The following is a 13793-nucleotide window of genomic DNA, read 5'->3' as shown; positions in this document are numbered from 1 at the left end:
ACAGTAAATGAGTAAATGTCAGTTGGCTTTTCATAGACAATCATCGAGAGTATCTCTACCGCTCCTGCTGTCTCTAGAGAGTTGAAAACAGCAGGTCTGGGACAGGTAGCACGTCCGGTGAACAGGTCAGAGTTCCATAGCCGCAGGCAGAACAGTTGAAACTGGAGCAGCAGCACGGCCAGGTGGACTGGGGACAGCAAGGAGTCATCATGCCAGGTAGTCCTGAGGCATGGTCCTAGGGCTCAGATCCTCTGAGAGAGAGAGAGAAAGAAAGAAAGAAAGAAAGTAAGAAAGAAAGAAAGAGAGAATTATAGAGAGCATACTTAAATTCACACAGGACATTGGATAAGACAGGAGAAATACTCCAGATATAACAGACTGACCCTAGCCCCCCGACACAAACTACTGCAGCATAAATACTGGAGGCTGAGACAGGAGGGGTCAGGAGACACTGTGGCCCCATCTGATGATATCCCCGGACAGGGCCAAACAGGCAGGATATAACCCCACCCACTTTGCCAAAGCACAGCTCCCACACCACTAGAGGGATATCTTCAACCACCAACTTACCATCCTGAGACTATGCCGAGTATAGCCCACAAAGATCTCCACCACGGCACAACCCAAGGGGGGGCGCCAACCCAGACAGGAAGACCACGTCAGGGACTCAACCAACTCAAGTGACGCAACCCTCCTAGGGACGGCATGGAAGAGCACCAGTAAGCCAGTGACTAGGGTTAGAGGCAGAGAATCAGAGTGGAGAGGGGAACCGGCCAGGCAGAGACAGCAAGGGCAGTTCGTTGCTCCAGTGCCTTTCCGTTCACGTTCACACTCCTGGGCCAGACTACACTTAATCATAGGACCTACTGAAGAGATGAGTCTTCAACGAAGACTTAGAGGTTGAGACCGAGTCTGCGTCTCTCACATGGGTAGGCACACCATTCCATAAAAATTGAGCTCTATAGGAGAAAGCCCAGCCTCCAGCTGTTTGCTTAGAAATTCTAGGGACAATTAGGAGGCCTGCGTCTTGTGACCGTAGCGTACGTGTAGGTATGTACGGCAGGACCAAATCGGAAAGATAGGTAGGAGCAAGCCCATGTAATGCTTTGTAGGTTAGCAGTAAACCCTTGAAATTAGCCCTGAACAGGAAGCCAGTGTAGGGAGGCTAGCACTGGGGTAATATGATATTTTTTGGGGGTTCTAGTCAGGATTTTAGCAGCCATATTTAGCACTAATATCAGGGTAGCCGGAAAGTAGAGCATTGCAGTAGTCTAACCTAGAAGTGACAAAAGCATGGATTCATTTTTCTGCATCATTTTTGGACAGAACATTTCTGATTCTTGCAATGTTTCGTAGATGGAAAAAAGCTATCCTTGAAACAGTCTTGATATGTTCGTCAAAAGAGAGATCAGGGTCCAGAGTAAAGCCGAGGTCCTTCACAGTTTTGTTTGAGACGAATGTACAACCATCAAGATTGTCAGATTCAACAGAAGATCTCTTTGTTTCTTGGGACCTAGAACAAGCATCTCTGTTTTGTCCCCGTTTAAAAGTAGAAAGTTTGCAGCCAACCACTTCCTTATATCTGAAACACAGGCTTCTAGGGAGGGAAATTTTGGGGCTTCACCATGTTTCATTGAAATGTACAGCTGTGTGTCATCCGCATAACAGTGAAAGTTAACATTATGTTTTCGAATGACATCCCCAAGAGGTAAAATATATAGTGAAAATAATAGTGGTCCTAAAACGTAACCTTGAGGAACACCGAAATTGACAGTTGATTTGTCAGAGGACAAACCATTCACAGAGACAAACTGATATCTTTCCGACAGATAAGTTCTAAACCAGGCCAGAACTTGTCCGTGTAGACCAATTTGGGTTTCCAATCTCTCCAAAAGACTGTGGTGATCGATGGTATCAAAAGCAGCAGTAAGGTCTAGGAGCACGAGGACAGATGCAGAGCCCCGGTCTGACGCCATCAAAAGGTAACTTACCACCTTCACAAGTGCAGTCTCAGTGCTATGATGGGGTTTAAAACTAGACTGAAGCAATTCATATACATTGTTTGTTTTTCAGGAAGGCAGTGAGTTGCTGCGCAACAGCTTTTAATTTTTTTTTTTAGAGGAATGTTAGATTCGATATAGGCCGATTGTTTTTTATATTTTCTGTGTCAAGGTTTGGATTTTTCAAGAGAGGCTTTATTACTGACACTTTTAGTGAGTTTGGTACACATCTGGTGGATAGAGAGACTTAGGAGGGCCAAGCACAGGAAGCAGCTCTTTCAGTAGTTTAGTTGGAATAGGGTCCAGTATGCAGATTGAAGGTTTAGAGGCCATGATTATTTTCATCATTGTGTCAAGAGATATAGTACTAAAACATTTGAGTGTCTCCCTTGATCCTAGGTCCTGGTAGAGTTGTGCAGACTCAGGACAACTGAGCTTTGGAGGAATACGCAGATTTAAAGAGGAGTCCGTAATTTGCTTTCTAATGATCACCAATGACTGGAACGAATTGCAAAAATCACTGAAGCTGGAGACTCGTATCTCCCTCACTAACTTTAAGCATCGGCTGTCAGAGCAGCTTACAGATCATTACACCTGTACATAGGCCACCTGTAAATAGCCCATCCAACTACCTCATCCACATATATTTAGTTTTTTCTCCTTTGCACCCCAGTATCTCTACTTGCACATTCATCTTCTGCACATCGATCACTCCAGTGTTTAATTGCTAAATTGTAATTACTTCGAGACTGCGCGCTATTTATTGCCTTACCTCCCTAATCTTACCTCATTTGCACACACTGTATATAGACTTTTCTATTGTGTTATTGACTGTACGTTTGTTAATTCCATGTGGAACTATGTGTTGTTTGTGTCACACTGCTTTGCTTTATCTTGGCCAGGTTGCAGTTATAAATGAGAACTTGTTCTCAACTGGCCTACCTGGTTAAATAAAGGTGGACTTTAGACCGGTGGAAATCTGTCCTTTGGTCTAGTGAGTCCAAATTTGAGATTTTTGGTTCCAACCACCGTGTCTTTGTGAGACGCAGCGTAGGTGAACGGATGATCTCCGCATATGTGGTTCCCACCGTGAAGCATGGTGGTGTGATGGTGCTTTCCTGGGGACATGGTCTGATTTAGAATACAAGGCACACTTAACCAGCATGGCTACCACAGCATTATTCAGCGATACACCATCCCATCTGGTTTGTGCTTAGTGGGACTATCATTTGTTTTTCAACAGGACAATGACCCAACACACCTCCAGGCAGGGTATGGGTTCATTTACCAAGGAGAGTGATGCATCAGATGACATAGCCTCCATAATCACCCGACCTCACCCCAATTGAGATGGTTTGGGATGAGTTGGACTGCAGTAAAGGAAAATAAGCCAACAAGTGCTCCGCATATGTGGGAATTCCTTCAAGACTGTTGGAAAAGCATTCCAGGTGAAGCTGGTTGAGAGAATGCCAAGTGTGCATAGCTGTCAAAGGCAAACAGCGGCTACTTTGAAGAATCTAAAATATATTTTGATTTGTTTAACATTTTTTTGGTTACTACATGATTCCATTGTTTTCCACAACGTAGAACATAGTAAAAAAATAAGGAAAAACCCTTGAATGAGTAGGTGTCCCAACTTTTGACTGGTAATGTATATAGGGTAAGGAATATCTTTTTAAAAAAAGTTATTGCACTGGGGCCTTTAAATACTTAAACAAAATTGTAAAAGGTTCAGGGTGGCAGCTTAACAAATTGATTGTAATTCAAAAAGGTCAAATAAAAATGTAAGCCATGTATGTATGTATTAAAAAACAAAGTACAAATTTTATTGTATTTTTTCTTTACAAAGGCCTGTTTTTACCAACAAGTTCATTTTTCTTAAACAAAATATAACAGCTTCTCATCGACCTGGACTGACAAAAAAAAAGAAATTAAAAAAATATACAAATGTCTGTAATTAAAAAAATAGGACAAAAGGAGAGATGCAGAGAGCAGGCAGAGAGATGAGAGAAATTAACATATTTGAAGAAAAGGAGAGAAACACAGCTGTTCGGTTTTAAGTCACAGCGAAAAGAGCTTGATCAACATAGTAAAAATCTGCGGCGCCATCGTCGTCCTTGATTCAGGCAGTACAGACCGGGAAGTGCTTCATATCAATAATCTCTAATTGTTGATTATTAAGAGATTCTCTAACAACCAACAATCTCTCAGGACACCAGTGCTGAAATATGATGCACACATCTTCAGCAGAAAAAATACTGAACAGAAGAAACAACCAAAAAGATAAATATATCTGATGAGGACGATGAAGATACTGGCGGTGTCCCAAATGGAACCCTATTCCCTACCTTGTGCACTCTTTATACCAGGGCCCTGGTAAACAGTAGTTCACTATTTAGGGTGCCATTTGGGACATAACGCAGTAGTCAGTAAGTATAGCTACTATTCTAACCAGATTTGAAGTTCCCCCTACAACAGACAATAAGATGTTTCTGCTCTCTTGCCAACTCCTAATGGAATTGTCATGCGTTTTGGCTTGACAATGACAACAGAGTTAGGCAAGAGCACAAACAGATCTGGGACTAGGCTAAATGGACATAATATTGTAACCAGTTATGAAGTTGAATCACAAAATGAATTAGCTTCGTCACCCCAAATGTCCCACTGGAGCCAAGTTCTCACACAGGAAGAGCTTCCTGTAGACCGTGGCTACGTCGACAACGGAACCCTATATGCTAAATAGTGCACTAGTTTTGGCCAGTGCCTCATGTAGTGAATAGGGTGCCGTTTCATACGTAGACGATGACTAAGGAAATCCCAGAAAAATATAACATTTAAGACAAAAAACGAACACAGCATCAATTGGCAATAGAGCATGGAGGGATGAAACAAGAAAAAACTAAATAAATGGAATGTTTTTACAGCATCATTTCAGATTCAGCATTCCTAGAAACTCCTGTTCTTCCCTGATCACGAGATCTATACAGGAAAACTCATGGCCCTAGTTGTAGCCTTAAACATGGTTCAGGAAAAACTCCTGACCCGTAGCATCATATCAACAACATAGGAAGTGGGTGAGACTCCAGGCTTCCAGAGAAATAACAGGGATTCCAGTCCCGTTCCCAAAACAAACTGACAACATGGAGGGGTACGAGGAGAAAGGGACTGGGGCAAATGTCTAGTTCAGTGCTTGTGTAGGAGTTGAGCGCTACCCGTTGGCTTAGGATATGCCAACGGGGGGGTTTCAAAATCGAATGGTAAAAGTTGGGGGTCTCAGAGGGCATACGATCCCTGTTAGCACCATCAGAGAAAAACACTAGTCTTCAATGCATGTAGTTACATGTGTGTTATGACTGTACACGTTGACAAAGACGGGTTGGCTGAGCATTTCACAAACATTATGCACACGCATCGATGAGGCCGTGTGGTATTATGATTCTGAGCGGTCAGATAGCATGCAACAATGCCTGGAAGCTGCCTTGTGGGGAATCGTAGGTGGCTCGTTTCAGCTTGTTACTGATAACATGTCTTGTTTTGAGGTGTTTTGACTATGGCTCAAATTCACTAGCTAGCTAGCTAGCTAACCAACAACTGTAAGAATGTATTTGAGAGAAGTGTATTTGTGTTTTCAATAAACATTGAGACAAAATATAATTTACATGTCAACAATTTTAGCCAATCCTGTCTGTTTTGCCCCATAGTTGCACATGCATTGGTTTTGTTGCTAGACAACCAACCCGTCTGTCTATACTGTATGCATGTTATGTTCTCTTGTTGGGAGGTGCATAGATTCATATTGGGTGAAGGGGTGATGTTTTTAAAAACACTTTGGCCTAATATTCAACACTACCCCACCTATAAAACTAATTTACTGGAGCTTGGAATTGCATAAATACCTAAAAACATTTAGTGCATAGTCACTGAAATAAACAAAAATCAACAAGAGACCTAATTGGAAACTATCCTCTTCTTGGTAAACCCGACACTTAGGAAAACTTTTGATAGAAAAGATGGAAAACAACTTTGAAAGGTGAAGAGATGGTCCACTGCTTGCTTCTATGGAACCCTAATAGAGCTAGTGACACAGCTTATTCTGTAACTTTCATTCAATCATGTGATTGATGGGATCCAGCTAAGTACCAGCTGTGTTGTATTCTGCCAGAGACAAACTATCGCTGTCTATTGTCTTAAAGACTTTCCAGACAGGAAGCGATCGGGCGGAGCAAGGTTGCCAAATTAGAGCAGATACCCATTTTCTCCGCCTCGGCTGAGCAGCCTTCACGAGCAACGCCGATCGCTCCGCCTGAAAAGAATCCCGCTGCAGCTGTGTCTGGAAAGCCCTTTACGATAGACTGCCATATTGAGCTAACTTCTTCATCTGTGATTTAAAAGCACACGATCTGACCAGAGCTTATCATACCTACTGGCTGACTCCATAGTCATTATAATGCCAAAGACAGGTTCAAAAAAACAAACATTTATATCAAAAAGTAGTCAGGCGTCTGGAGGGAATCTTTGTGATCGTCTTCTACAGTGGGTGGGAATCGCTAACGTGTGTGTGTTCCATTTGTTGGTCACTGGTTTATGATTGAATTTGGATTTTAGTAGAACAAATGTCATTGTTTCGCTCTACCAATCAGATGCTGTCTGATTGTGTTTGTATTGGTGTGTGTGTGGCAGCGAACAGTTCATCAAGCAGTCCTCTCCCTTGATTTCAAACTGTCTGGAGAGAACACGTTGTGTGTATATACAGTATGTATTGATGTGTGTGTGTATATATATGTATAGGTGTGTGTGTGGTAGCTAACAGTTCATTGAGCAGCCTTGGCTCATGCTGTCTGAAACTGTATAGAGAACACGGTATGTGTATCTCTGTGTTAGTTCATGGAGCAGTCCTCCTCTCCCTCACTGTCGGAGGCCGTATCAGAGCCGGTGGTATCCATGGAGACGTGGGCAGGGCTGACGATGACTGCTCGTCTCCTCTCCTCCTCAGCACTGCCCCTCCTCTCCTGGGCACGTTCGATGTGCTGGATGGCCTGGAAGGCAGAGGTCATAGAGAATTCTAAGGTTAGAGGTCATGGTTCAGTGACGCTATATGTAATGGGGTTATCTATACACCTCACACTCAAACATACGCTCTCTGTCTATCTCAAACACACACAGTACTATAGCACTACAGACATCATAGAGAGCACAAGGACACATACTGAACTTCACTATAGAAACCCTACAGAGCACAAGGACACACTCTCCCTCACCTGTACGATGGTATCCAGGTTCTGCCGGGACGTTGACACTGTGCTGGTGTTGGAGGCGGGGCTCATGGTAACCACGGTGACGTGGTGCGGGGTCAGCGTGGGGGCGGGGACGATGACCGTGGGGTGGTGAGTGGGGGCTGGGGACCGCACCTAAAGGAGGAGAAGAGATGGTGAGAATAAGAAGAGTTTGAGAAATGAGAAGAGAGAAAAGGTGAAAAATTAGGAGTAAGAGGGTACAAGGAGAGGAAGGGAAATAAAACATTCACATTCCTTAAATTCAAAAACGGTTTGCGTTTCCCCATCTGTGGATTGTGTGTCTCTCTCTCCGTCTGTGTCTCTGTACCTGTGACCCGCCTCTGTCCTCCACCTGTAACCCGTGTGACTCTGTACCTGTGGGCTATGTGCTGCGTGTCTGTCCCTCTCTGCGCTGGTCTCTGCATGGAGCTGCTGTAGCCTCAGTAAGGTCTGGGTCTGGATGTGAGCCTGCTCCTCCTGGACCTGCTGGGTGATCACCTTCAGCCTCTCTGGGTGCAGCACCATGTCCAGAGAACGCACCTGGATGGACAAAGACACGGGGGAGAAGGGTGATCAGTCTTTATGTCTATGTTCCTCTTCACTCTACCTTCCCTCTTTTCATTCTCAGTGCCTCATAAGATCCTTCTTCTCCATCACTGGTTCACCTCTCCTCAGTCTCACCACCTCTTAGTTCAACCTTCTCTCCATCCCTTCTTCTAACTCCCCCCTCTGGCTAGGGACAGCAGGATGAGCAGTCTCTCCCACATCTCCCCGCCCACCATCCTTCTCTCTCACCTGTTCCTCCAGTATCATCCTCGCAGAGCGCTCCTTGTCCAACTGTTGTCTGAGCTCCAACATCTCTCTCCTCAGCTCCTCGGCTTTCTCCTCCTCCAGAATGTCTGGGGAGCCGATCCCTTCATCCTTCTCCTCCGCCCCACGCCTCCTCTTTGGGGAGGAACCACTGAACTCCTGCAGGAGGAGAGGAGACCGGGTGAGAGGGAGCATTTCGACTAGTTATGGCCATGCCATGAACAGTTAATAGTTTGCGGATGTATACTGTACACACAAATGTAATGGATCACTTTACACGTGCATCTACTTTTGTACATATTAAAAAAGTCACAAGTTCCAATATGTTTATTCATTTCTATGGCTAGACTTGGCTATATGAAGGTAATATAAATGTCTACCTGTATGAAGCGTTTGAGCTGGTTGTTCTGCTGCAGTAGCTGGGTCTTCTCTTGCTCCAGAGCAAAGATGTAGTCTGACGTCTGCTGTAGGATGGCAGCCTGAATAGACAGGAATAATATCAGAAAGTTAGGTCAGATTCAATACTCTCAGAAACAGTTTCCTTGAATCCTCCATGGGTGGTATGGACTAGAGGTCGACCAATTATGATTTTTCAACGCCGATACAGACTATTGGAGGACCAAAAAAAGCTGATACTGAGATAATGACAATTACAACAATACTGAATGAACACTTATTTTAACTTAATATAATACATCAATAAAATCAATTCAGTCTCAAATAAATAATGAAACATGTTCAATTTGGTGTAAATAATGCAAAAACAAAGTGTCGGAGAAGAAAATAAAAGTGCAATATGTGCTATGTAAGAAAGCTAACGTTTCAGTTCCTTGCTCAGAACATATGAAAGCTGGTGGTTCCTTTTAACATGAGTCTTCAATATTCCCAAGTAAGAAGTCTTAGGTTGTAGTTATTATAGTAATATTTCCCTCTATACCATTTGTATTTCATTAACCTTTTGACTATTGGATGTTCTTATAGCCACTTTAGTATTGCCAGTGTAACAGTATAGCTTCCGTCCCTCTAGTTAGCGTGTGCTAACTAGCTAGCCATTTCACTTCCGTTACACCAGCCTCATCTTGGGAGTTAATAGGCTTGAAGTCATAAACAGCGCAGTGCTTGACGCACAGCGAATAGCTGCTGGCAAATGCAGGAAAGTGCTGTTTGAATGAATGAATGCTTCTGCCTACCACCGCTCAGTCAGACTGCTCTATCAAATCATAGACTTAATTATAATATAATAAACACACAGAAATACGAGCCTTGGGTCAATAATATGGTCAAATCCGGAAAAATCATTTCATTATCCTTTCAGTGAAATATGGAACCGTTCCGTATTTTATCGAATGGGTGGCATCCCTAAGTCTAAATATTGCTGTTACATTGTACAACCTTCAATGTTATGTCATAATTATGTACAATTCTGGCAAATGAATTACGGTCTTTGTTAGTAAGAAATGGTCTTCACACAGTTCGCAACGAGCCAGGCGGCCCAAACTGCTGCATATACCCTGACTCTGCTTGCATAGAACGCAAGAGAAGTGACACAATTTCCCTAGTTAAAAGAAATTCATGTTAGCAGGCAATATTACCTAAATATGCAGGTTTAAAAATATATACTTGTGTATTGATTTTAAAGAAAGGCATTGATGTTTATGTTTAGGTACATTGGTGCAACGGCAGTGCTTTTTTCACGAATGAGCTTGTTAAATCATCACCCGTTTGGCGAAGTAGGCTGTGATTCAATGATAAATTAACAGGCACCGAATCGATTATATGCAACGCAGGACAAGCTAGATAAACTAGTAATCGGTGTCCAAAAACGCAGATTACCGATTGTTATGAAAACTTGAAATCGGCCAACCTCTAGTATGGACACAAACACAGTTAGATTATGGTCCCGCTCTCCTACCTTGCTGAGTTTCTCGCCGTCTGTGTGTGGCAGGAGTGTTTTCAGCGACTGGAACCCTGCGTTGATGCTCTGCATGCGGCGCCGCTCGTTACTATTGGCGATCTCCCGGCGGATACGCCTCTCCTGGTCCTGAGCAGTCTCCGGGCTGAGCGGGATGTTGGCCAGACTGAAGGGAGAGATGATGGGATAGAAGGAGAGATGGCGAGAAGGACAGAGGGAAATGGAGACAAAAGTTACATTTTATTCAGATTTATTGTAGTTTAGTCTGCTTTTCACCTCGTGTCTAATTAGAAATGACATGGTTAGAAATTCCTATCATGCCGATGTAGCTTGGTGGAAAACAGTGCACATGCAGGTAGTACGGCGCTATTCCTTCCCACCCCCCTGCAACCACACCCCCCACCTATTTCACTTGGGTTAGTGACTAGGGCTATAAGGTCAGGTCCTGGAGTTTCCCTGAACTCACTCCCCTTCAACCCATTTAATGGTTGCTAACCTACCCTGTTCTGTTTACTCAGCCAGATAATATGTAAACCATATAACCTCCAGAGATAACATCAGTGTACATCAGTGAACGCTCTACAACAGGATTTCCCCAAACTTGGTCCTGCCCACCCCTTGCACATTTTGGTTTTCCCCTTAGCACTACACAGCTGATTCAAATAACCAACTCCTCAAGCTTTGATTATTGGAATCAGCTGTGTACTGCTAGGGTAAAAAACTAAACAGGGCCAAGGACAGAGATTGGGAAACCATGCTCTACAAGGTTCACAAAGAAGTAGAATAACCAGATCTCGGGAAACGTGTCTGACAGCTAGGCTTACAATCATTCACAACGCGACAGACAGTTAACTGTCACACAACATCTTAAGAGGGGGAAATGTAGGCCTATTAGCAGACCGATTATCTACGCACACAATAGCTATTTGTTTAGTCAACTGAATAGAGTACAGTAAGCAAAACAAATTAGATATGCCTAAATCAATGCCAATAAAAAGTTAAATGGACAACCAAAAACCTAATACTTTTGAGATGGAATGCAAACAAACCATTGACGATGTGAGCCTATAGACTAGTACAGACTAGCCTACTGTTAGAGCGTTGGACTAGTAACCGAAAGGTTGCAAGTTCAATTCCCCGAGCTGACAAGGTACAAATCTGTCGTTCTGCCCCTGAACAGGCAGTTAACCCACTGTTCCTAGGCCGTCATTGAAAATAAGAATTTGTTCTTAACTGACTTGCCTAGTAAAAAAGGTTAAATATAAATAATTACAAATAAATAAATCTAGATTTGAACGCTGCCTTCATTCATAAACTCTGTTTCTGCTCCAAAAGATTCTAGAAGCGTGTTTAGCTATAAACTCCTGGTTGATCGAGCGCTTCTCACATACATTGGTTGAGTGAGCAGTACAACGAAATATTGTAGCTAGCACGTATATATGGTAGCTAACAAGCTTGTTGTCGGCCGACCAACGAAACCGAATGTATACACTTAGTAGCTAGCGAACTAGTAATATGTGCAAATCCTTCGCCAAAATATGTAGCTAGTTTGGTAGCCTGGTGAAATTTGACACCAAGACCACCCCCTTCACATGGAGAACAATGCTTTTTGCCTACCTATTTGAAACACTATTACAGCGTCGACTTCACAAAAACGGGGTCTTTCTACAAAATATGAATAAATAAAAATTAAAGTAGTTAAATATAACTTAGTATGGACGAAATTGTGTGATGTTTATTATTTAAATGCTGTTGCGGATGTTGAACACACACCACCGCCATGCTACTAAGCTCGAGAGCTTAGCCAATTTCAGTACGCGACACATAAGCATGGCCGCGCTACCCACGAGCTAGCTGGCTAGCCACGGCAGGCATATTTACTCGCTACACCTCATAGGTTCCCTACATGTGTGACCCAAAGCCCGTAAAAACGCACATACTGTTAGGTTATGTCACAAAAGTATAACTGCATTATTTTTGTCGACCTGTTGGGGAAGGAACACCGTAGACAACATCTGGAATGCGAGCTAGCGGGTGCTAGCTACACAGCAGCGGGCAGTGTGATTAGTAACCACGTGGTTCGTGTTAGCTGGATACAAAATGTATCGATTTCACGTATTTATTTACATTTTTCGCTACAACTGTAACCACCAACGGCCATTATTAATACCACTAGCAGTTACGATGTTTCGGGACAAATATTTAATGATTGCTTTCGTCCCGCCCTCGGGGTATGCGCTCATATGCGCACAGCTAACAAGAAATCATAGCTTCCTTCAACCAATGTTGTGCCAATATTGTTGTAGCTAGATTGCTAACTACATGCAGGCTACTAGCTAGTTAGTAAGCAGATAACTCACAGTTGCAATCAAAACACACAATACACATCTTATCGGAAGCGTGATTATGCAATACGCACCTACAAAGCCCTCCAATAACATCCTTCTCCGATTTCTTGAATTGTTGTAAAGCCTTCTCCGTAGGCATCATGAAGTATTCCATGCTTTAGCTACCAAGCTACTTAACGTTAGATATCTTCAGCTGTAACCCCTTGAGCCTGCTCTGTGTTTTGGAGGCTATTTCCTTGCCGTAAAAATACACTCCTGTACTATGTTCGATTGCACATAGCTAAGTATTGCGTAGAATTGTTGGAGGTTGTAGCTAAAAGTCTAGCTAAGCTAACTGTGTATGGCTCCAGCTGATGCGGATTTCCCTGCGTGCGTGTGGCGCCTCCGCCTACTACTACGTGTGTGTTTGCAGCTGATCTCTGTGTCTCGAGGCGGGAAACAGCTGGTCGGAATCAAGGAGAGCACGGGAGCTTTTTCTCTCTGTGCAGAGCAGACCAGACTACGCACAAACAAAGAGCTACTTTGAGACAGAAGCAGTAGGGCCTATTGAACAAGGAACGGCCAACTGGTGCTTATAAAGACACTTAAAATACACCAAAGAGAAAATGAAAACAGGAGACCAGGCCAAGGCAACAAACCAAAGTCAAGTACAATAACAAACAACCCATTTGCATATATTCTATAAAACAACGATATATTCTATTCTAATTTATTATATTCTTTAAAAACAAAAATAGATGACATGTTGTTATGCCAGTGCCTATCAGGTCAAATACATTTGAAAGTCCTGATGTTATGCCTATACCGTAATAAAAACCTTATTACCAAGTAGCATTATGATAGCCATGGTAAATTATCGAAATGGATTGTAGCCTATGTAACAGCTCCCCTATTCTTATTCAGGTTAGCTATATATCCAGTATAGCCCAATAGCTTATAGTAAGTCGGCTATTGGTCTAGTATGGCATAAGACTAGGGGAGTAACACGTTGTGTGATAGCCTATCTGGGAATGTTGCAGTAGTTTGATGAGTATAGGCGTATAGACGAATGAGTATAGGCGTATAGGCTATAACTATGCGATATGGGACAACGGAATATGGTCCACAATCTTCACATTTCTGTTTTTGTTAATTAAGATGTTTCATTTTATAAGAAAACATCCTATAGCTCTTCCATGCACCCTTTGACCAGTAGATGGTAGACTAAACCTTCTCATGCAGTTATGGTCATCAAACCAAGGTGCGGGTTTTCGTGATGGCTGTTTCACATCAATTCAGGAAAACAAACGTTTTATTTTTGGTCTTAAATTAAGGTTAGGGTTAGGCATAAGGCTAGCCTATGTAACAGGTTAAGGTTAGGTTTAAGGTTAGGGTTAGGCATAAGGCTAGCCTATGTAACAGGTTAATGTTAGGTTTAAGGTTAGGGTTAGGCATAAGGCTAGCCTATGTA

At 42.9% G+C, this 13793-nt stretch overlaps 1 protein-coding gene across 2 annotated transcripts; it reads right to left on the bottom strand.

The window, feature by feature from the left end:
* Positions 1-3798: 3798 nt before the first annotated feature.
* LOC110495098 (transcription factor AP-4) lies at positions 3799-12854 on the bottom strand. 2 transcript variants are annotated; one of them, XM_036949224.2, is made up of 7 exons: positions 12415-12854; positions 9996-10161; positions 8464-8562; positions 8069-8242; positions 7649-7813; positions 7259-7408; positions 3799-7036 (listed from the first exon to the last, which is right to left on the bottom strand). In XM_036949224.2, exons 1-7 carry the CDS (start codon positions 12495-12497, stop codon positions 6878-6880), a joined length of 996 nt encoding a protein of 331 aa, XP_036805119.1. In that variant the 5' UTR covers positions 12498-12854; the 3' UTR covers positions 3799-6877. The 2 variants fall into 2 exon arrangements, with proteins under 2 accessions (XP_036805119.1, XP_090060470.1); XM_090204344.1 differs by lacking the exon at positions 12415-12854 and adding an exon at positions 11981-12056.
* Between the last annotated feature and the right edge of the window lie 939 nt (positions 12855-13793).

Source organism: Oncorhynchus mykiss, chromosome 17 (genome assembly GCF_057628025.1).
Source record: "Oncorhynchus mykiss isolate SJ-2025 chromosome 17, ASM5762802v1, whole genome shotgun sequence".
Classification (NCBI taxonomy): domain Eukaryota; kingdom Metazoa; phylum Chordata; class Actinopteri; order Salmoniformes; family Salmonidae; genus Oncorhynchus; species Oncorhynchus mykiss.
This window is presented reverse-complemented; position numbering and strand designations above follow the sequence as displayed.

Coding starts and splice junctions, on each gene's coding strand:
- LOC110495098 (XM_036949224.2), bottom strand. CDS start 12,497: ATGGAATACTTCATGATGCCTACGGAGAAGGCTTTACAACAATTCAAG. Junction 8,563..9,995: donor ACGGCGAGAAACTCAGCAAG/GTAGGAGAGCGG, acceptor CTGTCTATTCAG/GCTGCCATCCTACAGCAGAC. Junction 7,814..8,068: donor GGATGATACTGGAGGAACAG/GTGAGAGAGAAG, acceptor TTGTCCATCCAG/GTGCGTTCTCTGGACATGGT.